At 44.2% G+C, this 23,119-nt stretch overlaps 1 protein-coding gene across 1 annotated transcript; it reads left to right on the forward strand.

Moving 5' to 3' along the window:
• The first annotated feature begins 670 nt into the window (after nt 1-670).
• WDR86 (WD repeat domain 86) lies at nt 671-22,144 on the forward strand. The gene is made up of 6 exons (XM_008921771.3): nt 671-965; nt 3,685-3,826; nt 5,328-5,757; nt 14,519-14,654; nt 18,665-18,768; nt 20,624-22,144. The coding sequence occupies exons 1-6, from the start codon at nt 803-805 to the stop codon at nt 20,840-20,842; spliced, it is 1,194 nt and encodes a 397-aa protein (XP_008920019.2). The 5' UTR covers nt 671-802; the 3' UTR covers nt 20,843-22,144.
• The last annotated feature ends 975 nt before the right edge of the window (nt 22,145-23,119 follow it).

A 23,119-nucleotide genomic window follows, 5' to 3' on the forward strand; every position in this document is an offset into this window, starting at 1 on the left:
CGGTGCGGGGGAGGCCGTCCCGGAGGGGCAGCGCTGCGGGGCACCTCCGGATGAGCGGGGACGCGGCAAGCACCGAGGAGGCAGCGCGGGCGGGGGGGAGCCGGTGGAACATGGAAGGCGGGAGGTAATGGAGGCCAGGGCGGGGGCGGGGGGTGAGGCCCGCCCCGGGTGGGCGAGGGGGCCACGCGAGCCCTGCCCGCCTCCCCGCGGGCGAGCGGCGGCGGAGGGGGGACCCCCGCGCTCGGCCCGGCGCGGCTCCGGCGCCCCGCCAGAGGGAGTTCCCTCCCCGCAGGGCGAGCGCGGGATCCCGCGTCCGGGGCGGTGAGGTGCCGGGGCGGGGGTGCCGGGGGCCGTGCGGGAGGGATGGGGCGCTGGGGGGCCGCCTGAGCGTGCCCCGAGTCATCCCTGAGGTCGCTGGAGAAGCAGCAGCCTCGGCGAGGGCACCAGGTAGCGGTACTGCCCGGGATCGATCTCCCCCGAGGGGCTGGATGTGCCTGGGTGCCCATGGAGAGGATACCCCGGCCCGTCTGCCGCCTCGGGGCTTCGGATCCTGCGGGGAAACAGGCTCTCGGTGGCTTCAACACACCCCGAGGAAGCGATGCATCCACGGGGGGATGAAATGATTTAACTCACCCTCCCATTCCCCCTTTGTGTCCCTGTGCAGGAGTCCGGACTACCCTGCTGATGTTTGGGAGCTGAGGTGATGGCAGAAGTCGGTCGGTGGGACACGGCTGGAGGTCCCGGGGCTGCGGAGCGCCCGTGATCCGACCCCGCGGGCTCGGCCAGCGCCGGGAGCACCGGGATGGGGAACAGCGGCTCGGCCGTGAAGGTCTGCACGGATCACCAAGGGGGCATCAACTGGCTGAGCCTGAGCCCCGACGGGCAGCGGCTGCTCACGGGCAGCGAGGACGGCACCGCTCGGCTCTGGAGCACCGCCGACAGCCAGTGCCACGGACACTTCCAAGGTACGGGAGCTTCTCTTCGTAACCCTGGGATCCGAGCCCAAAGCGTGTCACAGGCCACACAGCACGTCCCGGTCGCTTTCACCAAAATCATGCTTGTTTTGTTTTGTGGTTTTTTTGGGGGGGTATTTGTTACAGTAACGTTTAAGCAGAAGCTGTTTCAACCCCAGGCAGGTTTCCGGCGCTACTGAAGGCACGGATCCTTTTATCTCAGGGTGTGGAATGTAGCAGTCATTTAAGTTTTGTCTCTTTCTGGGAGCTCTCTGTTTTACACCCTGAAGAAATATGGACTTTTTGTTGTTCACTCTCTCTTTTTTTTTTTTTTTTCTTTTTTTGTCCTTTTAATCATCTCGTTTTCCAGACAGTCTTTATTTAGAACCTCTTGATCCAGAAATCTGGAAAGAAACCTTACTAAATAGATTATTCCCCTGCCCCCCCAGTTGGCACACAGAAATGTTAATTGCTGGGTTTCTTTTTAATTGAAATTTTTTTGCATCTTCAACAAAATTTATTACCCTTAGACTAGCATATCAACAATTAAAAAGAAAAGAAAAACTCTGTGGAAAGTACAGTCATGCAGGAGTCAGATGTGCACTGAAGATGTTTGTTTTCTCACTCGTGTTCTTTTAGTACAGAAAAAAATAAAGCTGTTAAGTTTGGAATTTCTGATTGTTTTTGCTGTGATTTTCTTGTTTGTTTGCTTGGTTCCTTGTTTTTCACTATGGAGTATTGTCTTTTTCCCCACATCCTGCCATGGTTCTAACTTCTGGAAAACTCGCTGCATTTGATTTAGGCTTAGAAATCCTTTTTAACCACTAATTAGCTTTTAACTAGAAAGAGAAATGTATTGGATAATGTTCATTATTATGGAATCTGGCCTATGTGCTGCCAGTGTTTGGGGTAAACTCTAAAGAAGGTTGGCTGGGTGGTTTGTGAACTGTCGTTTGAATCAGATAATTGTATGTATTTTATATTTGTGCACACACACAGTTGATGTGTAAATTTGCATTTTACAAGCTATAATTACTGATAAACCTGTGTCTATCACACAATTTCAAGCTCCACCACAGCACAACCAACAGACATGTGTGGTGACTGCTCTTGGCCAGACCAGCACCAGACCTTGTCTGCCACAGGGGGTTTTGGCATCCTCTGTGTGGGTCGAGTATTACTGAGTTAAAATCTGACTGGCAGACTTCAGTGCAGTAACCAAGATGCTTTTTTGATCTCAGAGCAGGATTGCATGACGCTGTGAGAAAAAAAATCCAGTGGTTGAAACCTGTCCCATTTAGGCTGCTTTGCAAAAAGTTTCACAACTATGAGTATAGTTTTGCTTATAGCCCTGGTGATCTGTTTAATTTTTGGCATCTGATGAATTTGCTGTAGCGGAAACCAGCCACATGTTTCTAACGTGGATTCTGGTCTGCTTTTGAACTACAACAAGGCTTTTCAACTACAGCAGTTGTAGTGAAATCTGCTTTTCACAGTCAGTGAAACTGTTTCACTGGGCAGTCTGCTTTCCCTTTTTTTTTTTTTTTTTACCATCTCTTTATTTTACAACATGATTCTGTTTTTCTAATACCTTTGTCCATCTGTCTCTCTTTAAGCACATTTGTCCTTCTTAGATTGTTTTTTCTTTTTTTCCTCAAAGAATAGTATTTAAATGACAGTAGGGCCCACCAGCTTCAACCATAACTATCACTTTTGTGATAGTGACTTAGGAGGAAGCAGTTTTGGTCCTAAAAGCTTACAGTCTAAATGTTAGAACAGAAGAATGCAAAGTAATACCAGTAGAGTGATTAGATAGGTGACAGCAATTCCACACAAGAGATCTTGAGCAAAGCTGGGACTTGAATCCTAAGGTGATTTTCAAATGAAGTGCATTTAATGTTACAATAGAAAAATGACACGTCTTGCTAAGCAACAACAAAAGCTTGAGGCTGTAATATTGATTCCTCTTTGCTGGCATTACCCTGTTTGTCAGCATGACATCTTTACAGAAGTGCTTATGTCTGTTTTTATTGTAACTGCAGAATCCCAGTGTACTCAGAATATTTTATAAACAATTGTGCTCTTTTTCTGTCTTTCTCTGTCATTTCCTTAAAGGTATACTGATACTTTGAAAAGTTTGGGGTTTATTCATGTTATTAGTCATGATGGGGAAAGTATTGGCTAACTATTTAGCAGACATATTTTTTTGCTAGCATTTCATTCTGCCTGGACAATGAAACTAAACTTGCTGGTAAGTCTCATGTTGCTTCCTTTTTTCAGAGTTTCATGCTTTAATTTTTGGCTGTTTGTATCCTGAAAATCAATGGGCTGGGTTTTTTACCCCTTATTTCAGAAGAAGAAAGGAAAAGCATTTCTTTATTAAAAAAATAAGCCAATTTTTTATTGGTTTTAAACTTCATTAGTCTGAGTTTTATTATTGATATTAATTTAGCTCATTACGTTTCTATAATGCTGCTTGGTTTACCTGATTGGTGGAACTGTACTGTTTTACTCTTTCACTTAATCCTGATTTCAGTGCATTTTTCTGCTGTTGCTTGAAATTGTTTTGTTTTACAGAAATCCTCAAGTGTGAAGAACACGGTGCTGCATCCAAAACCGGAGTTTCATTCCTTTGTTTGTTTTATTTTTCTTTTAGTCTAGGTGAAGGGCTCTACTAGTCAGCCCTGCTCGCGTGCAGAGTGCTCAGATTTATTTCCTTTGTTATTCCCAGGACACGAAAGTTACATCACCTTTTGCCACCTGGAGAACGAGGCTGCCTTCACGTGCAGTGCAGATCACACCATTCGGAAGTGGGATGTGCTGACGGGCCAGTGCCTGGCCATTTACCGAGGCCACACCTCGATTGTGAACAGGTCGGTTCCCTGGAGCTCTCCCCTTGTGTCCCTGTAATCTGTTATCACACCTATACTGTCATTTTGCTGCCGTTCTCCATTTACTTCACTAATAAAATGTGTGAACCTTTGAGTTCGTGCTACGTGTGTTCTGTGCCGCAGTGATTAGTTTTCCTAACAGCAGTGCTGACACAGACATACACAGCAGATAGGAGAGAAATGAAAGGCAAACAGCAGGGGGATTGGATCCAGGGCTAGGAATGAAATTCCAAAAGAAATTATCCAATTGATAACAGATGCTTCTGATAAATAGATTTTAAAAACATTGTGTCAAGTCTTTGTGTTGGCGAGAGGGATAAAGTCAGGGCTTTTTCTTTTATTACTGTTTGTGCAAATTAAGTTTAATATGAAACTATTAAATTAATTGTGGGTGGCTGATCAGCCTGTCTATTTAAAGTGCCTCTTAATAGTTGGACTGGATTTAATTAATGTCAAATAGAGCAGTAAAAGATTGGTATTTTTTAACATTTCTTTTCTGGTGGGTGAGTGGGGTTTTTTGTTCCTTGCTAAACTCAAAACACATATGATGTGTAGCAAGATTCTGTAAATAGTTAGGAAGGCTGGCTCTGTGTTTTGGCACTGGCCTGATTTTTGCTTGAATCAGCAAATGGGAAATGTGTTCCCTATTCATATGACTTTGTTGCCTGTTTGAAAGGTTCCAGAGGACCAAACTCAGCTGACAAAGAAGGCAGGTTATGGATGTTCCCTGTCTCTGGTTTGGAAATATGAACTCTAGAGATTTTTCTGTTATTATATGTTTGTACTGCTACAACTCAGTGTTTTGGAGGCCCAGCAAGTTGAATTCCTGAGCTGTAATCTCTGATTTGCTCTTCGATTATGTAATAAATGGGATACTCTTTCTTTACCTTTTTTGAGATCCTGAGCTATGTGAAATTAGGGGTATATTTTTTTTCTTGTGCTCTCTTTATTTGATGGTGGAAAGGTGGTTTTCTTTGCACATGGTCAGTTGCAATTCAGGTTCCTGGAATGTTTTTTTCAGTGTTTTGGGTTTTTTTCTGGTTTTACTTCCAAGCTATTGTCATAGGTTAGTTCATAAATAATTTTTTTATAAAGGAAGACTAAAGAGTAATTGCCAAGAATGAGTTATTAAAAAAAAAATAACGAAACCAAACAACACATCAAACTTGTAGCTAGTATGTGTAACTTCTGAAAGTTTATAATCCCTGCTGGAAGGAATTTTACCAAAACACAAATGCCCAAAGTTATAATGCTATAGTGTAAAAATATAAGTAGCAATGTATGTACCTGAATAAGGGGTCTCAGTTTTAAAATGAGAAACAGAGAAGTGTTCAGTTTCTAAAACCACTGAATTGGGGTTATATATGTGGTGTTCATGCTACTCTCTCATGCTTCAGGGTGCTTGGCATTGAAATTGTGACAAAAGATGGTTATATAAAAAGAACGATGCTGTTCATGCACAAAACCTTTTATGTTTTTGCAGGATCCTGGTTGCCAAAGACTATCTCTTCAGCGGCTCCTACGACAGGACGGCCCGCTGCTGGAGCGTGGACAAGGAGAAACAAATCCAGGAATTCCGGGGCCATCGGAACTGTGTCCTGACTCTAGCTCACTATTCCTCCAGGGATGTTCTCGAGGAAGAGGAGGAGGAAGAGGAGGAGGAGAGGGTGAGCAGAGACCTGCTGGTGACGGGGAGCACCGACTGCACTGTGAAGGTCTGGTGGGTGTCCAGCGGGCGCTGCTACCAGACCCTGCTGGGACACACCGGGGCCGTCCTGTGCCTTATACTTGACGCACCAAACAGGGAGCTGTTCTCTGGCAGCACGGATTACACCATTCGGACCTGGAATATTGTCACTGGTGAGCAGCTCAAAGTGTTCAAAGAGCACCAAGGATCAGTAATCTGCCTGGAGGTAAGAGCTCTCTGCAAGAGCCTTTGGAAAGGGTTGCCCATGTCTTAACTCATGTGGGTCTCCGTTGTCTTTTCATTTGTAAAGAAGCTCTTCCAAGACAGGTTATAAATGGTAAGATTAAATATTCATGTAATAGCAAAATAATAGTGCTCTCTGATATTGAGACAAATCCTCTTTCCTAAAAGACTTTCTGATCTCTTGGCTTCTAGTGGCTGTCCTGGTCTAACTTCTAGCTCAGTATCTGTTTAAATCCTCCTAGGTCTTGGAACTCATGAGTAGGTTTTCTGGGTGCAGTGTTCATCTGAGTAGGATTGTGTAGGCAGGATCACCACACTCTGAAGAAAATAACCTGAGCAAGTAAACAGTCATGGGGTCTGATAACTTAAAAGAGGAGGGGGAAAAAATTCAGAGTAAACTTGATAACTTAAAAAAAAAAAAGCAATCCAAAACCCAACATAAAATTGTGGGCAAAAGATAATAGGAAAGCATAAAGGTGAAAGAAATCCTACATTAAAAGCCACACAGACATAATTTGAGAAAAGAAAGGGAGAAAGAGATGGCCAAGACAAGAAAATGGGCAAGGAAAACGGAAAAGAGAAGTAGAGCATGGGGAAGACAAATCAGGAAATGATGAAGGAAAGAGGGGGAAAAAATGCAATGTGATCTGAAAAACCATACTCTGTTTTCCCGTTTGCAGTATTTTTCAGGTGAATGCTGCCAGGTTTGTTAATGATGCAGGGAAGAGGAGGAGGTTAGGCAGATGAAGCAAAATGGGAACTATCGCACAAGCACTTACCCTCTGCACTCATTATCCACCAGAAAATGCTCATAGTGTATTTAAAGAGAGTATAGGATGGTCTGTAACTTAGTTTCAGGTCAGCATAAATGTTCATAAATGTGTGTGTCTGACTGAAGTTAATGACAGCAGTTTTTCTTGCTGCTCTCCTTGTTTGTGTTTGTTGTCCTTAAGTGTTTTTCCTTTACAGAGGCTACAGGATGTATTTTTTATAGCTGTTTAATAAATGTTGCCTTTGTTTCTAGAGAAGGTAGTCACAGCTGACACTAGCAGAGTAAAAACCTGAGAGTACCAAAGGAATACTGGTTTTCTTCAGCTTTAGAAAGGGAAAAAAACCCCACACAAAATCATGTTGCCCTGGAGTAATGTTTGTCTCGCTTGGGTAAATTCTTGGTGTTAAAGCTTGTTTTTATGATATTGTGGTAACGTATCTGAAGGATGCTGAAGTAAATCCGTGGCTGTTCTTAGTGTCATGCTATGTTTTGTTGTTTAATTGTAGCCCTTCTCCAAGGCACAGATTGGCAACAACAGAGCTTGCTTTAATTTAATTGGGTTCTTGCTAAAATTGTTACACAAAACTGGCTTGACCCTCTCCCAGAAGCCTGGGAAATTCAATTACACTCTTTGAGTGCTCAGGAACGAGCAATGCTTCTCTGCTTGTGAGCACAGAATTAAACAATGGTTTTAAACAAACAGAACTTCTTGCAGGGGAGAAGAAAAGCAAAACCAACACATCTATTTGGAAAACCTGAACAATTCAGAGTACACAAGACTGCTGCTGCCAAGACCGTGTTGGCAACAGTCCTGGCCAAATCCTCTTCTAGCTGTGAGTAACTGGTAGCCCCTCACTTCTCTCATCACCAGCTGGTGTTTGAGGCTGGGAGAGTCCAGCTGAGGTACATATAGGCCCCCACAGAGAGCATTTAGTGTCTAGGCCTCTCAAACTTATCCCAGCTTAAGCAGTCACTGCACTGCTGTTGAATAGCTTTAGGCTGTTGATCTTTCCTAATTCCTCCCTCTGCCTAACTGGGTTCAACACTGTCCCTTCTGTTCCACTTGGCAGCCTCTCAGCACAGCCCACATGGTATTTTCATTCTTTTAGGAAGGGGTCAATCACCAGAATCCATACAAAGATGTTACAACAGAAAGGAAACTTCCTGAAAAGAGGTGTTTATTTTTTTTATTATTTTTGATTTCTTCTCAAAAAGCTCTTGGAGTCTTTTTTGCCATGGGCATCTTAGTGGCAGTGTTGTAATCTGTGGCAGTGAGTTGGGATGGTATTTTTCAAACTCCAAGTCAGGAAGGACTTGGAGGTAGTTGTGAGTTGCTCACAGTAGCCAGCAGACAGTTTTAATTGTTGACAGCAATTAATTTTCTTCAGGGCAGAAGTGAGCTACTAATTACAGCACGTTTTCACTCCCCTGTCCTGGAGGAGCTGAACTGGTACCAGGAATTAAAGGCATTTACCTGTTCTCTGGGTGGTATAATGCTTGTGTGGGGAAAATAAAGGAAAAGGAAAAATAAAGACTTATTTTCATTTTATTTATTCAAATAAAGATCCCTAAGGGAGGATGACCTTTCAAAAAGTTTGAGAAATGCTCAGTATGATCTTTCATCCTGGACACAGATCAGGAAAAATTTGGATACTGAGACCATATTTTCCCCAACTTTAGAAAGCTGTTATTAATGGGAATGCCCTGGGATGTTCTGAACTGCTGCAAATTAGGTCCAGCCTGTTCCAGTCCTCTCCCATTACTTTCCAGTAAATACCAATAGTGTTGCTGTAGCTGTGAATGGAAACTCCTGGAGCTTCTTGAAGGAGTTTTCTGGGTGGATAGCCATAAAGCACACCCATGTTATCCACCTTGTTTCCTGCAGGGCTGGATTGTGGAAAGCAGGGGGCTGATGCCACAGGCATGTTTGGATTTTGAACGTTCCCCAGTTGCTCTGAGATCCTTTAGGTGTTGTTGCTGGCTAGTGTAAGTTAGGGGAGCCTGGGAACAACTCTAATCTAGCATGGCAGAAAAGAAAAGCATTGGTGAGCTTTAGGCTTTCCCTTTTCCCCTGTCCTTGGTGGTTCTGGACAGGAGAGTGAAGAGAGGAGTTGTTCACATTCCCCAGGGCTGGTCCTGCTGTCCCAGCTGGGGTCAGTCTGTTGAAGGTGAGTTACCAACCAAACTGACTGTGGGTGTTCTGCTGCCAAAGGAGCTCTGCTGCAGGTACCAGCTTGTTCTAATGCTGCTTTTGTCTTCCTTCCACTATTTAAATTGGACTGAGAGTGGAAAGTCTCCTGGCAAAACCTATCTGCAGTGGGAACTGTGTCCATGGTAGGTGCTTTGGCAGCATTGATTACTTGATTTTCACAGTCAGGCAAGGTAACTCACGGTGGAGCAGCCAGAACTCTTCACTCTCTTCCTCCTGCAGTGTGTTGATCACTTGGCAGATGAAGTACAGCAGCTGTTCTGAGTGCTCCCTCTTCATGTAAGAGCCAATAATGAAATTTTATAGGAAGTGATGGGGAAAAAGCAAGGGTGGGCTGAGTGTAGTCACAGCTCATGCTCGTCCTTCCACTTAAAAATTTCAGGCCTGGCTAAAGACCAATATTTGCAATTAATAATCAAACGACCATTTTCATTAATGTGACTGCCTGCAAAAGGCTGAATAACCCTGATTTAAATATTTACTTGTGTATGTTTTCCTAAATGCCTCGGAAGTAGCTTTGCAAACTGTTTACGAGGATTGCTTTGTCCTTCGCTGATTGTTCTGCCTCTGAGTATTTATCAAAATTTTGCTGCCAAAAGCTGGCAGAAAGAAATGTTCCAGCTTGGAATTTAGCTTGGATCCTACAGCAAACATTCTTACAGGGAAACTTCTTTTTGAAGAACATGAACATGAGTGGGCAAGGACTTGCTTCTGGTTTTCCCGCAAAAGATCCTTTGTTTGGACCATTCCCTTCAGTTGCCTTTTAAAGCTGACTAGAAGAAAAGAATGCTTTGAACAAAGCCACTGCCTGGACTCTGTTTATGTTGTGATCACGGGGACAGAAATGTTTTCTTGCCACATCAGTTAAATTAAGTGCACACATTTTTTGTAATCTGTGGTTGCATTTGTTGCATCAGAGGATGAAGATGTGAGTTAGAGTAATGTGAATGTGTACAACACCTGTAGAAACTAAACATGCTTCTAGGGCCATTGCTTTGCACTGCAGTAAAAAAGGCTGAAAAATGTTCTCTAACAGCCAGACCAGAGAGCTCGTTCTAGATGGATTCTCAGGAAAAAAACCAATTTCTTGCCCACAGGGAGTTTGTTTGCTCGTTAAAATGAATGTGGTTTGAATGGGATCCTGAAAGTCTTAACTCGGCCGAAGCTTACATAGTTGTAACTGGAGATTGGTCCAAGTTGGTGATTTTTAGCTTAGAAGTGGCTGTGAATAGGAGACCCAGCTGGCAGATTGTAGGAACACTGACCTCCATGAGGAGAACAAGCTGGTGGTGGGACACGTGGTTGCTGATGTGAATTTATCCTGAAGTTCCTGGGGTCAAGTCTGAGTGTAGTGACCTTCAGAAAGAGGATGTGCCCAAATCTCCCTGGGGAGCCAATTGCCTCTCCTTGGCTGAGGATTAAATTGTTTCTTACAGCAAAGGTTAATTGAGATGGCGAAGTCCATTCCTATAAGGTTGAAATACCTGTTAAACAGCTCTTTGCAGATATTTTTGGCATTCTTACTGGTAAAAATTGTCTTAAGCTGCTGCATGTATTCAGTTCATCTGAGCTTGTGGAGCAGTAGGGTTGTGATTGCCTTGGGAGACCAACCCTGGATATGATAATCTTTTTTTTAATTAAAATTCTGGTGTGTTTGGGGGATACAACCATTTCTTATTAATGAAATCTGTAACTACTTCAGCATTTACAGCTAGAATTTTGCTACTACTATTACTTTACCACTCACAAACAGTCTGACTGAACATCTCCAATGCTTTGGTCTGAGGATTAAGACAAATTTGCTCCATTAATGTGTCTTAGTGTTTCATCAGGTTCAAAGCAAAATGTCTCAGAGTGATGAGAAAAATTAGCAGTCCAGAATTACAAATATCAATGCAGTGATTTTTTTTTTTTCTACTTTAGAACTGGGCATCTGACTGTCACCGGGTTTTAAAATTTTTGGAAGCTACTTGGGTTTGAAATGTCCACTCAGCCCATTAGTATCTGAGCTGCAAATCTGTTCTGTGCTGTCCACTCTGCCGCAGGTGCCCTTGCCTGGCCGTGCTTTTCCATGTCAGGAGCTTTGTTGGGCAGTTAGTCAAAGTGAACAAAGTGCTCGAAAGCCAGCCAAGGAAAATACAGCTTTGGAAACATCACTGCTTCTCCAGGCAGTCGCAGGTTGGAATACTGTAACCATTTCTACTGATCACATTTAAACCACAGAGTGTGGTTGTAAGTATTGCCAGCTTGTAAGTATTTTGGCTAAGGAAACAGACGATTATTAATGTGATTAAATACAGATATCTGAAGCGTTGTAGCTTAGGCTGGAGTTGTAAGCTAGGCACACCTTTAGTCAAGTGAAGGAGGAGTGATCTCGCCTAAATTGATTTGGCTACAGCTGAGGAGGTTGTCCTTGTTGAGGGAAGAAATAGTGAGTTTTAAGGTGTGGTCTGTTTCAGATGTGCTTCAGGGTGACACGAATTGTGCCCCAGACTGCAGTGACTGTAAAGGTCTATCTTAGCTGCGCAGATCTGCACCAATTTAGATGAGATTATGCCTTTCACATCACTTTAGGCAGATCTGATTTGCAGCTTCAGCCTGAGCTGATAGCTCTTGATGGCTTTCTCCACTAATAGCCATTTCGTGCTCTGTTTTATAAAAATACCCTGGAAATGAGAGGCTATGTGACAGTCAGAGCCTGTGCTGGGTTTTGCTGTTGGCTGTGCTGCAGGCTCAGTCTGTGGCATGTGGTAGATTGTTTAACCTGTTCATGTTTCTCTTTCCATGCAAGGCTGAGAATCTCTTGCTGCTGTGCTCACCTGCTTGAACTGGTGAGGAGGAGGAAGGTGCATAGATGTGTATAATGGGGCAGCCTGGGTAGCACAGAGGCTTTGAATGAAGATGGTTGGTGTGCTGCCATCTCACCAGATCCCTGGCTGGGCATCAGAAAGCCAACCATGTCTTGGGTTGCATCAACAGCAGTGTGGGCAGCAGGTCGAGGAGGGGATTCTCCCCCTCTGCTCTGCTCTCCTGAGAGCCCACCTGGAGTGCTGCATCCAGCTCTGGGGTCTCCAACATAGGAAGGATGTGGACCTGTTGGAGGGGTTCCAGAGGAGGCCATGAAGATGCTCAGAGGGCTGGAGCATCTCTGCTATGAAGACAAGCAGAGAGAATTGGGGTTGTTCAGCCTGGAGAAGGGGGGGGCTTTGAGGAGACCTTATAGCACCTTCCAGTGCCTAAAGGGGCTCCAAGAGAGCTGGAGAGGGGCTTCTTACAAGGGCATGGAGTGGTGGGGCAAGGGGCAGTGGCTTTAAACTAAAAGAAAATAGGTTTAGTTTAGATATTAGGAAGAAATTCTTTCCGGTGAGAGTGGTGAGGCACTGGCACAGGTTGTCCACTTCCATCCCTGGAAGTGTTCAAGGCCAGGTTGGATGGCTCTCTGAGCAACCTGGTCTAGTGGGAGGTGTTCCTGCCCATGGAAGGAGGATTGGAACTAGGTGATCTTTTAGGTCCCTTCCAACCCAAACCATTCTATGATTCTAAGGCTCTTACAATTCTGGTGCTATAAATTATCTAAGTAAGCCCACATCATTTGATACGTTTTATATCTAGCAAATTAGCAAATCTAGGCAAGTTGCAGCTCTTTTGTTTCACTTTGGCATTCATACACCCACTGAAATGTAGAAACAAAGCAGCATAACCTAATGTACTGTTAATGCAGAGTGGCATTTACCTGCAGGAAGTTATAATTTAGTAATTTAGTGTTTTCCCTTGTTCAGTGAGTGGGTTGATGCTGCTAGTAAGATGTTAAAAAAAAAATAAAAGTGCAAAGACTTGGTCAAGAACCACACAGCAGGATCTCAACACAAAGAATCCTCTTCCATTTAGCAGGTGCAGCGTGAAAATCTCTTTATGCCCATTCGGGACAAGCTTAGAATTTAAAAATCAGGTTACCTTCCTCAGGCTGAGTGGCTCTTGGTTTTTGTTAGTGCTGCTGGCCATTCGTTCTCTTTCCTCACTGAGATACAACATTAATGCTGTTGTTAAAACAGCTTGAAAGTAATTGGAAGTGACATTTCAAAGTACTGCTGGCCTTTAACAGTGGGTTGTGTTTCACAAGCTCCTGGCATTTAGCTATGAATTCTGTTCTGTGGGTCAGGTTCTGCTGGTAGGAAGTGTGGCATTCCCTGCTCGGGGAATGGACTGGTGGGAGCTGTGACCAGCTCTTGCTCTGCCTGCATATGTTTCTTGTGCTAGTTAGCCCAGTCCCATCACTGTAGTGCTTTGTATCTTAAAATACCTTTTGTTTCATGTTGTAACACAGCACAGAGTTGTTCTGTACAAAGCTCACTTATGATGCCTTTTGGGAACAGGGTCATTCCTTTTTGGATTGGGAGTGGAGATGGAAGAGCATGAAAAACATTCCAGCCTTACAGATACAGAACATGCAAAGAGTGGGGACTGAAGGTTTATAATTTTCTGAGGTGGCAGAATAACCAGACCCTTAGAAGTGCTCTAAGAGCAATACCCAGGACAAGTGGGTTTGTCATTTGTTGTGCACTTGGTTTCCTGGAGATACCTGAGAAGTGTCAGGGGTTAGTGCACTGCTGGTCATTTGAACCTTCTGATCTATGAGTCTGGGGGACAAACGAGGTATCATTACTCCTTATGCAAATTCCATCTCTTGGAGGGGGGGTGGGTGAGGGTTCTCCCTGCAGTCTCTCCATCTCTTTGATACAGAGGTTGCTGCAAGTCCATGAAACTTGGAGGGGTGTGCAGTCAGAGCTCTACATAACAATGGCTGTGAAAACCCTTAGTTTGATTTCATTAGGCAGACAGAGGATGCCAGATTTTTCTCTGCAACTGTGGAGTTTTTCCTTGGTGAGCTTCCAGGCTTTATACAGTTTGTTTACTGTGTACTGGTTGATTTTATAGTCTTGCACAGGTTAGTTATTTTCTCTCTGTCTCAGTTTCCCAACCACAGTCCTTCCTTTTGTCATTCTCTGTCATGGAATAAAACCCACCCTCTCCACCAGTGAGTTCTCACAGGGTACAGGATGACTGGTGGAATGAGGCACCAATCTTCTTTGGGATTTACAGTCAGAATTACTTTAAATACACAGCAGAAGAAATCTGATTGAAGATGTTTAAAAGTCTGTGTAAAGGGTGGTTAATTATTTCATCATTCAATAACACAGTCTAAAAAGACTTGTGTAAATGAACATACAGAACAGCTTCAAGGAAGAGTTAGGGTTTCCAAATGCTAACCTTGTGCAGTATGATCCTACTAAATATAAACCCTGGTTTATGGTGTGTAGGATTTTAATTTTAATGTACCATTATTCTGTTACTCAGAATTGTTCTGAAATTTCTGTTGTAATTAAAACTTACAATCTGATAAGAGTTCCTGTCAAATATGCTTTGCAGAAGCTACACTGCTGGGGTTTTTTTGAGGCTGTAATAATGTAGCTAATTATGGAAGCGAGGTTAGCATAGTTAAGCTCACTGGAATCCTGCCTGCTTGCGCCAGCAGATGGGCTAAGTTTTTATGTTCTGAAAGCTGTGAGCTGTTTCTAAGGCCCAGAAGTGAATGGGAGATGCAGTTGAGAAGAACACAAGGTTGGTTTGCTCACCATCCCTCTGTTTCAAGGTGCAGCTGTTGCAGTCGAGTTGGAAGCTGACTTTGGATGAGTCACTTCAGTGCAGTTCTCTCGGGAACCTGCCTGAGGGACCATTGCTGATGTCTTCTTCTCTTCCCTTCAGCTGGTGAACCGGCACTTGTACTCGGGGAGCGCGGACAGGACAGTGAAGTGCTGGTTAGTTGACACTGGGGAGCGAATCCAAACGTACAAGGCCCACAAACACAGCGTTAGCACTTTGAAATACCACGCTGGGATCTGTAAGTTGCCTTCCCTCTGTTCAGCAACCCCCCCGTCTCCTTTTCGGTGTTTCTCTTTGATCAAAGGTTGTTAATGGAGAGTGATTCTGAAGCCTTGTGAAGTTGTCACTTTTTTTTCAACTCCAGCATGTTTACGTTCAGTGTCGAACTTTGCTGCACCGCTCCATGTGGGAAGCTTAGATCTTCCCTCCATTTTCCACCTCTCTCTTCTCAAAAGAGAAGAGGCAGTTTCTTAAAGAGAAGTGGCTTAAATCCTGAGCTGTCTGGGGGTTGTTTGTATAGCCATGGTTTAACCTCACAGGTCTGTCACCTGCTTCTTCTGTGTGCTCGGGGACAGCAAGTGCTGCTGCTGGATACACAGCCCTGTGCCTGCCTCTGCTGCCTTGTAGGTACTGTGCAAGGGACTGTCCTAAACCAGAATGTCAGATGCTCACTGCTTCTTTTTAACAGTTGGGCTTCCTGTTCAGACTCTGACTATCTCCTTTTCCACAAGGTCTTTTCCTCTTACCTGTCATGGTTTGTGTATTTGTTCCCCAAACCACCTTTCTGCAGTAGCCAAACAGTGCTTGCCTTACCAATGTTCTCAGCTCCACTGCTTTCAGTCCTCCTGTTAATAGTGGTTTCTGTACATAAGTGCCTATTGCTGACTTAACAGTTTATTCTGACCATCAGATTTCCCTCTTTAAATCCTCTGTGCTGGCTTTCCTTCTGCATGTCACCTCTCCATTTCTGGTTTTGGGTTGCACAACAGCACCTCTGTTCTTATCAGTGAAGCTCTCTCTGTGTCATCCTGGTCTTACCATGCCACTGTTGTTAGACCCGAGGTGCCTTCATTTGCTTCCCAAAACCAAGAACTTCTCTCCTTTAGGGGTGGCTATGGCTGTCTTAAGCTAATCTAGACCTTCAAAACACTTTGCTGGTTTTGGTTTCTGTACTTCAGCTATGAAGTGAACATACAACACTGAAGGAGTGGTTGCTGTCTGGGCCTCGATCTGTCTTTTGGCAGAACGTCAGTGTGGTGGTGATAACTGGCTGACAGATGCAAGATGGTGCATGTTAGCAGAGAGTTGTACCTGCACTTGTCTAGCACCACACTTGCCATGGCTGGCTGACTACATTTATAACCCAGTGACTGAATTGATTTCTAAATTGTGTTTGGAAACTTAACAAGTAACCAAGCCCAGAGGTAGAATTTTATTTCTGTCAGGAAACCTTTTTTTGATCTTCCTTTCAGCATGAGACCCACAGCCCTACTTTTCTCCATTAAAATAGTTAATTGTGATTTATGGTTATTTCTGCTCTCCTCACCTACATTGCAGAACTACCCCATCCTCCCCTACCTGCAGATTGTAATTTCTGCTGGTTTCAGCTTATGCTGTTGGCTAAAATGCCAAGGGGAAAGGGTCTAAGCCTAAGCTGCACCCTGAAGTTATTACTGGTCCAAGAACCAGGCAGGAAGCAAAGGAAATGAACCAGAAATTGTAAAATTGTAATCCAGGATGAACAGTGGCAGACAAAATATTAATGATTTTGTGAGAGTGTGTGTGTGTGTGTTTATTTTCCCCCTTTTAATTATAAAGACACAAACCAAAACATTGAATTAATCAAGACTAGCCAAAGGTGAGATAACTGTGCTGAGCTGATGTTGGCCTGATCCAGTGAGGAGTATCCACATCTCTGGGTGGGAGATGGAGACACTGTCTCCTTCATTAATAAGACCTCCAGAGCTGCATTTTTTTCAGTTTTGATCCTACTTTTCACACAACCAGTATAGACTTGACCACACCCTAAAGAATAAAGAAAGTTTAGGCTCAAACAAAAGTTTTGTTATCTGATACCACCCCCATCAGCTCTGCAGCTTTCCCTCTTCCCCCTCATCCTACCACCCTGCCCCTGCCACACACACATTATTTTTTTCATACCACTCTTTTTTCCCCCCCCTTAAAATACAGGCAATATTGCTGCATTTAGTCAGACCTGCTAAGAACATCCCGGTAGTGTGATAGAAGTGTTCACAGAGTTACTTAAGATCTCGTTTTAAATCAAATGCAAAAATACTAAAAGTGTCAAACAGGGAGAATTGAATTGTTCCACTTGAAGGGTAGAAAAAATGCCCTGGAAAAATATTAGGAACTTGTTTGAATGCATTAGATGCATTTTAATTCTTGAAAGAGGAAATTTCCCCTTAAAAATTAATTTATATACTATGCTTGCTTGCATTATTGTGTGTTTCCAAGGAGGCTTTATAATGTACAGGGAGTCCAGACAGATCTGAGAACTAAGATTTAAATCCTCAGAATGTGTTTCCAGTGGCTTTCCTCAGCCTACTTGTATAAATAATAGCATGGTGAACATTGCAGCTGGTTTTCAATCTAATTTACTTAATGATATGTTGATTATTTCTCCCTTACAGTGTGTGCACAGGCCTTTAAAATTTAATGGGGTTTATATCTTTTCATGTTGCAAAAACTCCAAGGGGACGTTTAAAAACTGTTCTCCCTCCCAATGGTCTATGAAATTCAAGTAAAAAACTAAAATTAATTGTTAATTTTTTTGTTGTTGTTTTATTTCACAGGTGGTATATATAAATATATCTTTAAATGCTAAATCTGGGGTAGATCAACAGGTCTTCTTGGAAAGTCAGAAGTGCAAAGAGGCTTCCTAAATCTAGAGTGACAGTTCAAAAGGCATAAAGGGTGCCTGTCAAAAGCAAAAAATCCTGATAGCAACAGCTGAGGTAAACTGACAGCTGCATAGTGAAAACAGCTCTTAATTGGTTCCTACTCTCTGCATGTGTGTGACAGAACTAAGTGATTTCCTTTCACTGGGAAAAAAAGTGTACCTGTACCCTGCTTTACTTCGTTGTTACTCATTTGCAGAGTGGGACACAGTGGTTTTTTGGGATTGTGTTGGCAGTTGAATTCATAGTGGCCCATATAAAATGACATCGGTTTTCCACATCCAGATGTTTCTCGGAGGTGTACCCGGGAGGTTCCCAGCTTCCTGCTGTTTCATTTGAAGTGGGAAAGCTGATGGCAGTTTGTAGCCTGTCCTCCAGTCTCCTTGGAGTCCTGAATTTACTGCCGTGATAGTTTTTTCACCTCTCTTTGTAGATTCGGTCCTGACATCCCCCAAAAGCTAAGGAATCTTGGTCTTCGGGCACTTTGGTTTTGTGAAAATCTTTCCATGCTAGTGGCCTTTGCAAAGACATGAAAGGCAGGGAGCAGTGAATATATTGCTTTTTGCTGCTCTGAAATATTTATATCTAGATAAACTTGAGGGGTTTGGGTTAACTGAGGGAAAGTGAGTGTTTGTAAAGGGACTTTGTGACCTTTAAAGCACAGAAATGGGCTCCTTTTTGGGCATATTGTTAAATAGAAAATTTAAATATTCAGCACTGCCTTACAGTTGCTGAATGCAGCAATTCTGGGGATCTGATGTGAAGATCCTGAAGTGCTGAGAAGTCATTCTTTGTACATCTAGTTAAGATCCTCTAAGGAAACCTGATAAACAGACAAAATTCATGGTCATGCCTAATTTATTCACCCGTGCCCTGCCCCTCTTGGAGCAGCAGAGGTGATGGAGATACTGTACTACTGAACGTAAACTCGTAAATAACTGTGGTAAAACAAATGGAAGGCTTAGTGGAAATCCTTAAAGCCAAAGTTGAAATAAATTGCCTGCTTAGGATTACTGAGGCATGTTTAGGCAGGGAAATAAACATGGCAGAGAGGAGCAGAAATAGATACATGAAGCGTGTGTGGAGTGAAATGCTGGTGTGTGTAGGATCTTCAGGCTTAAGACAGTTCAGTGTTTTGAGAAATACAACTGAAAACAAACACAAAATGAAAATGATCTGAACTGCTTTATCTGAGGAGAGAATCAGCCCCCAAAAATGGAATGTCACGCTCCTTTGTGAGCGTTTTTCAGGTGCATTTTTGAACTCGCATGAACTGACCTGGCGTTGCTGCTCACGCCTGGCCGTGCTGGGCTGTGTGGTTGTGTTGCAGTGTTCACAGGAAGTGGTGATGCCTGTGCAAGAGCTTTCAATTCCAAGAGTGGAGTCCTGCAGAAGATATTCCGAGGACACAAGTTCATCATCAACTGTATCCAGGTCAGGAAGGGGTTTCTTTGTGCGATTTCTCCCTTCTCGTTGCCTCCTCGTTTGTTTTGTGGGAATTGGTGTGTGGCTGGCTGTTCTGTGTGCCTTGGACTGGACGTTGTTCCAGGATAAGACTTGAATATTCTGTATGTAATTTTAGAAAAGCTTGTTAATAATAAGGATAAGTGAAACCAGGGAACGAGTCCCCAGGGACAGCCCTGTATCTGTGATTGGGGTTTTTTCAGGTCAAGTTAAACAAGGAGCCACAAAAAATGAGACAGATGTAACTGATGCTGTGTGGGGCATGGAATGGACTCCAGCCTCCTGAGACCCTTTCCATTACAAAACACTAATGATAAGTGTTTGCAGTGCTCTAGGAGGAAAAGAAGTTTCTGCCTTATCCAGGGAGGATAATATATATCATCATCCCCAAAACCATCCTGGGACATGGCATCCCTAAAAAGTCTGAGGCAGGTCTGTGGTGATATCTGACCCACACCCTGCTAGACAAATGGAGGAGTCTCTGCCACTGGCTTAAAAATTTTCTAAAAGCTCATTAGGTGCCTGAAAACTTGCTTTCATATTGTCTAGGCATTCAAAAGGGGAGGAATTAGTTATTCCTGGTGGCCACGCAAAGATCACAGAATCACAGAATGGTTTGGGTTGAAAGGGACCTTAAAGATCATCTTGTTCCAAGAGGGAACACCTAGGGATGCCTTCCACTAGACCAGGTTGCTCCAAGCCCCATCCAACCTGGTCTTGAACACTTCCAGGGATGGGGTGTCCACTCTAAGAATCTGCATCTCTCTGCATTAGCATCTCAGTGAAAGCTGCCTGCAGGTTGAGGATTTTGATTAACAATGTGAGACATTGTCAGTATTTCTTGTAGGCTGACAGTCCGAAGTAAAAAGAGAGGAGACAAAATTCCTTTTGGTGCTGATCTCAAGCACACAAAGTTGTAACTACGGTTGTCTTTTTATATTCTTCTGAATTTGCAAGTGGCTGGTTGGTCTTAAATTGCAAACTCCTGGGTACTGAGCAACTGGTTGTGTAGCAGATGGTCACCTGGGGGTGCATTTGGGTGGTAACTGATAGAATTCCTCTGACAGCCCTAAGTATTGACAAAGCTTGGCTTTGTATTTTATTTTGTAACTTAAATTCCAACTGTACAAGGCAAAAAATCCTGATAAGAGAGAGGAGTGAGAAGTGGTAGCCTAATATGATCTTAAGTGTATTAATGAGGGGTGAGGAGGCTGTGGTTGGGTGGTGCTTCATGTAAGCCAGAGTGCTGGTAGGGTGCTCGCTGTCATGACCCACCTCTGGTGACTGAGAGCACCTGTGGTGGACAGACTGATGGTTCATTAATGAAATTAAACCACAGGAGGGAGTGAAGGTCAAATTACTGCAAGTTTGGAAGAACAACAGAGTTTGAAGGAGGACTTGTAACTGTAACTTACTGCAAAGGAAGAAGGGAAGTGAAAAGGAAAGCATTCCTGATCACCCCACTGCCCACTGATGCTGATTTTGGTGCCTCCTTAAGCTCAACATCAAACCCAGGACAGAAATCCCCAGCTACATCCCACTCTGACATCGAGTTTAGCTCCCCATTGCTTTTCTAGTGGGGCTGGGTCATAAATAACTCTTGCTGTTTATATTTTATGGCTCTGGGAAGTAGCTGAGAAATGAGCCCTGACTTGGTAAGGTCCCAGCCCACTTCAACAGCTTTGTGATAATTTATACTGGCTCTTGCCAGGAGCTCAGGCCTTAAGTGTTGGGATCAAGCTGTGTTTGCTCTGATTTCTCATGGTTTGATGGTGCTGATTCTGAGCTGTACAGTTTGGCATTAAGTGTGACCCTGTTGTTCCAGATCCACAATGAGTTGCTCTACACAGCTTCCCATGACGGCACACTAAGGATTTGGGACATCCGGGGAATCTGCAAGAGAAATAAGCGGCGTTTGAAGAAGGAGAGGTCTGTCCAGGGCAGGAGCTCACAGAAGGGGAGCCTGTCTCGCCTCTTCAACAACAAAGTGGGCTGTATGGTACAGCAGGAGAACGGGGAACATGAGGCTGTTGAACTAATGTGACTGCCCAGAACGGCCTTTCTGTCAGTGACCAAAGCTGAACCTTTTGTTTTCTGCACCACTGTGTCCATGTAAACCAGAACTTGGAAAGAGACGGGAAATGGCTTTGCTTGAACCTCAGCGTCATGAGCCAGGGTTCTCTGTGACTGCCAGATGGACTCCAGTCAGATCCTGTCACTGCAGATGACTCAGCTGAGCAGGTGTGGGGCCAGGAGGGACGGCAGTGTGGCTCAGGTGTGGTACCTCTGTGTGTGCAATTAGGAACTTCCCTTGTTTCAGTTCCCTCGGGCACAGAAGTGCTGCACAGCTCTGCCTGCCCAGTGTCTAACGAGAGATGTTTTCCCCTGTTCCTGTTGCCCACTCACATGGCCCCTGTTCAGCCCAGTGTGGCAGTGGAAGGTGCCCTGCAAGTACAGCTACAAATTCCACCTTCACAGCTGACCTTTGTGTCAGTCGTTGGCTGATGAGACCAATGCAGGTTGTTTTGGCTCAGCAGCAGGACTTTAAAGCAGACTGGACACCTCTCTGGGAAGTTGGGAGTAGTAGGACAGAAATTAATTTAATTGCTTTTTTTTTTTACAAAACATAAGCCAGAGAACAAGCTAAACCTCAGCCCTTTTGTACCAAGGTCAGCTGTTTGGCAAGACACAGCAGTTCCCCTCCTCCCAACAATCCACTGGGGTCTTTTTTTTACCTTTTAAAATCTCACACTTCAGCAGAGGAAGCACCAATGACTTCACATGTGTCTTCTGTGAGCTGCCAGGGTTGTGAGCTTCCAGCCACCCATGTACCTTGGGCACAGTTCCTGATGAGCTCCTCTGAAGGGCCTCCTCTTGGCATGGCAGGAGTTGGAAGGTGGTGACTACACCACCTCTGTGGGTAGCCTGGCCCTCTGCTTGGCTGGCTTTACAGGGGGGAAGGTTTTCCTTACATCCACTAGGAATGCCAAATTGTAATTTTCATGGAAGAGGAGAGCAAACCAGGATTTATTGGGTGCTCTGTATGTACTGTCTTTCCTCCTCTCGAGGCTGTGTCTTGCTGGGTTGGTAGTAGCATTGGATAAGCTGTCAAACTCAAGAGAAAGTCTCCCAGTCTTTTTTCAGGTTCATCCCTCTCTGATAACCACTGAGCCATGAATTAACAAGGGTTCTTATATTTTTCTATTTGCAGATATAGCTCTTTGTAGAACCAGTCCAAAAATACCTAACCACATGTTTTTATTTTTATGGCTTTATTTATTCTGTACTACAGCAAGATAAAAATGCTGTATTCTTTTTTTAGAATGGATTAATAAACATGTGGCATCTACAGAACAAGCGATTGTCTAGTTTTTATTTTTGTCTCATTTAGAGGGGGGTTGGCTGGCTGCAGATGCTCAGCAGTTAAGGATGGATGGAATATGGAATATGGGGAAAAAAACCCCCAAATATACTTTTGGAAACATTTCTTGCCTTCCCCTCACTGCTGGGGCTGGAATCAGGTGTGTGTGGAGCTGTCCTGCCTCCTTCCAGTCACCAGAGTGCCAGAGCTCAGATCCCCTATCAGGGGAAGGAGTGACCAGCCATAAAACAAAGCAGACACTTAAGGGAAAGCAGGTATGACAGGGGCACATGCCGTGACTCAGCTCTTGCCCTGGTGGCACCAAAGCCCCCCACTCTGACATGGTCACACTATGTCAGTGGGTCAGGCTGGTCACCTACCTGCTCACCTCTCCTGCTAAGCAGCTTTGGTGGTTCTTCAGTGGCAGGTTCCTGCATCTAGTAGGAATCAGCATTTAAAATATGTGAAATGCCTACCAAGAGACTAATATGGGAGGTCATCTGCATCGTGCAGACCTAATTCCACTGTAAAGCTCTCAGTCCGGTGGCTGTGGCTCAGTACTGGCCCTGTGAGAGATGTTTATGAGCTGGTGGCTGGTGGGTGATGTTTGCCATGCAGCTGACTTTGTATTTTATTTCTGAGGGCAACACTAAGTAGGTGGCCTTTATGAGATGGACAGAGTTCCCCAGATCCCCTGGGCTGGACTTTCTCTTTAAAACTTCACACGCAGTACGTTAGACGCGAGAGCCTATCTGGGCACACAGCAGCTGCACAGGCAATCAGCACAGATCTCACAGAGTGGAGTTAATGAGTCATTACCACTTCTGCCTGTTGCTAAACATATCACAGTGCCTCCAAATGCATGGTCAAATGAACTTATAACTTTCAGCCAGTGCCTCCTGCCCTGCTGATCACTTACAACTGCATATGCAGTTACCGGGGGGCAGCAGCGCTGGCAGA

Source organism: Manacus vitellinus, unplaced genomic scaffold (genome assembly GCF_001715985.3).
Source record: "Manacus vitellinus isolate BGI_N305 unplaced genomic scaffold, ASM171598v3 scaffold_12_pilon, whole genome shotgun sequence".
Taxonomy (NCBI): Eukaryota; Metazoa; Chordata; class Aves; order Passeriformes; family Pipridae; genus Manacus; species Manacus vitellinus.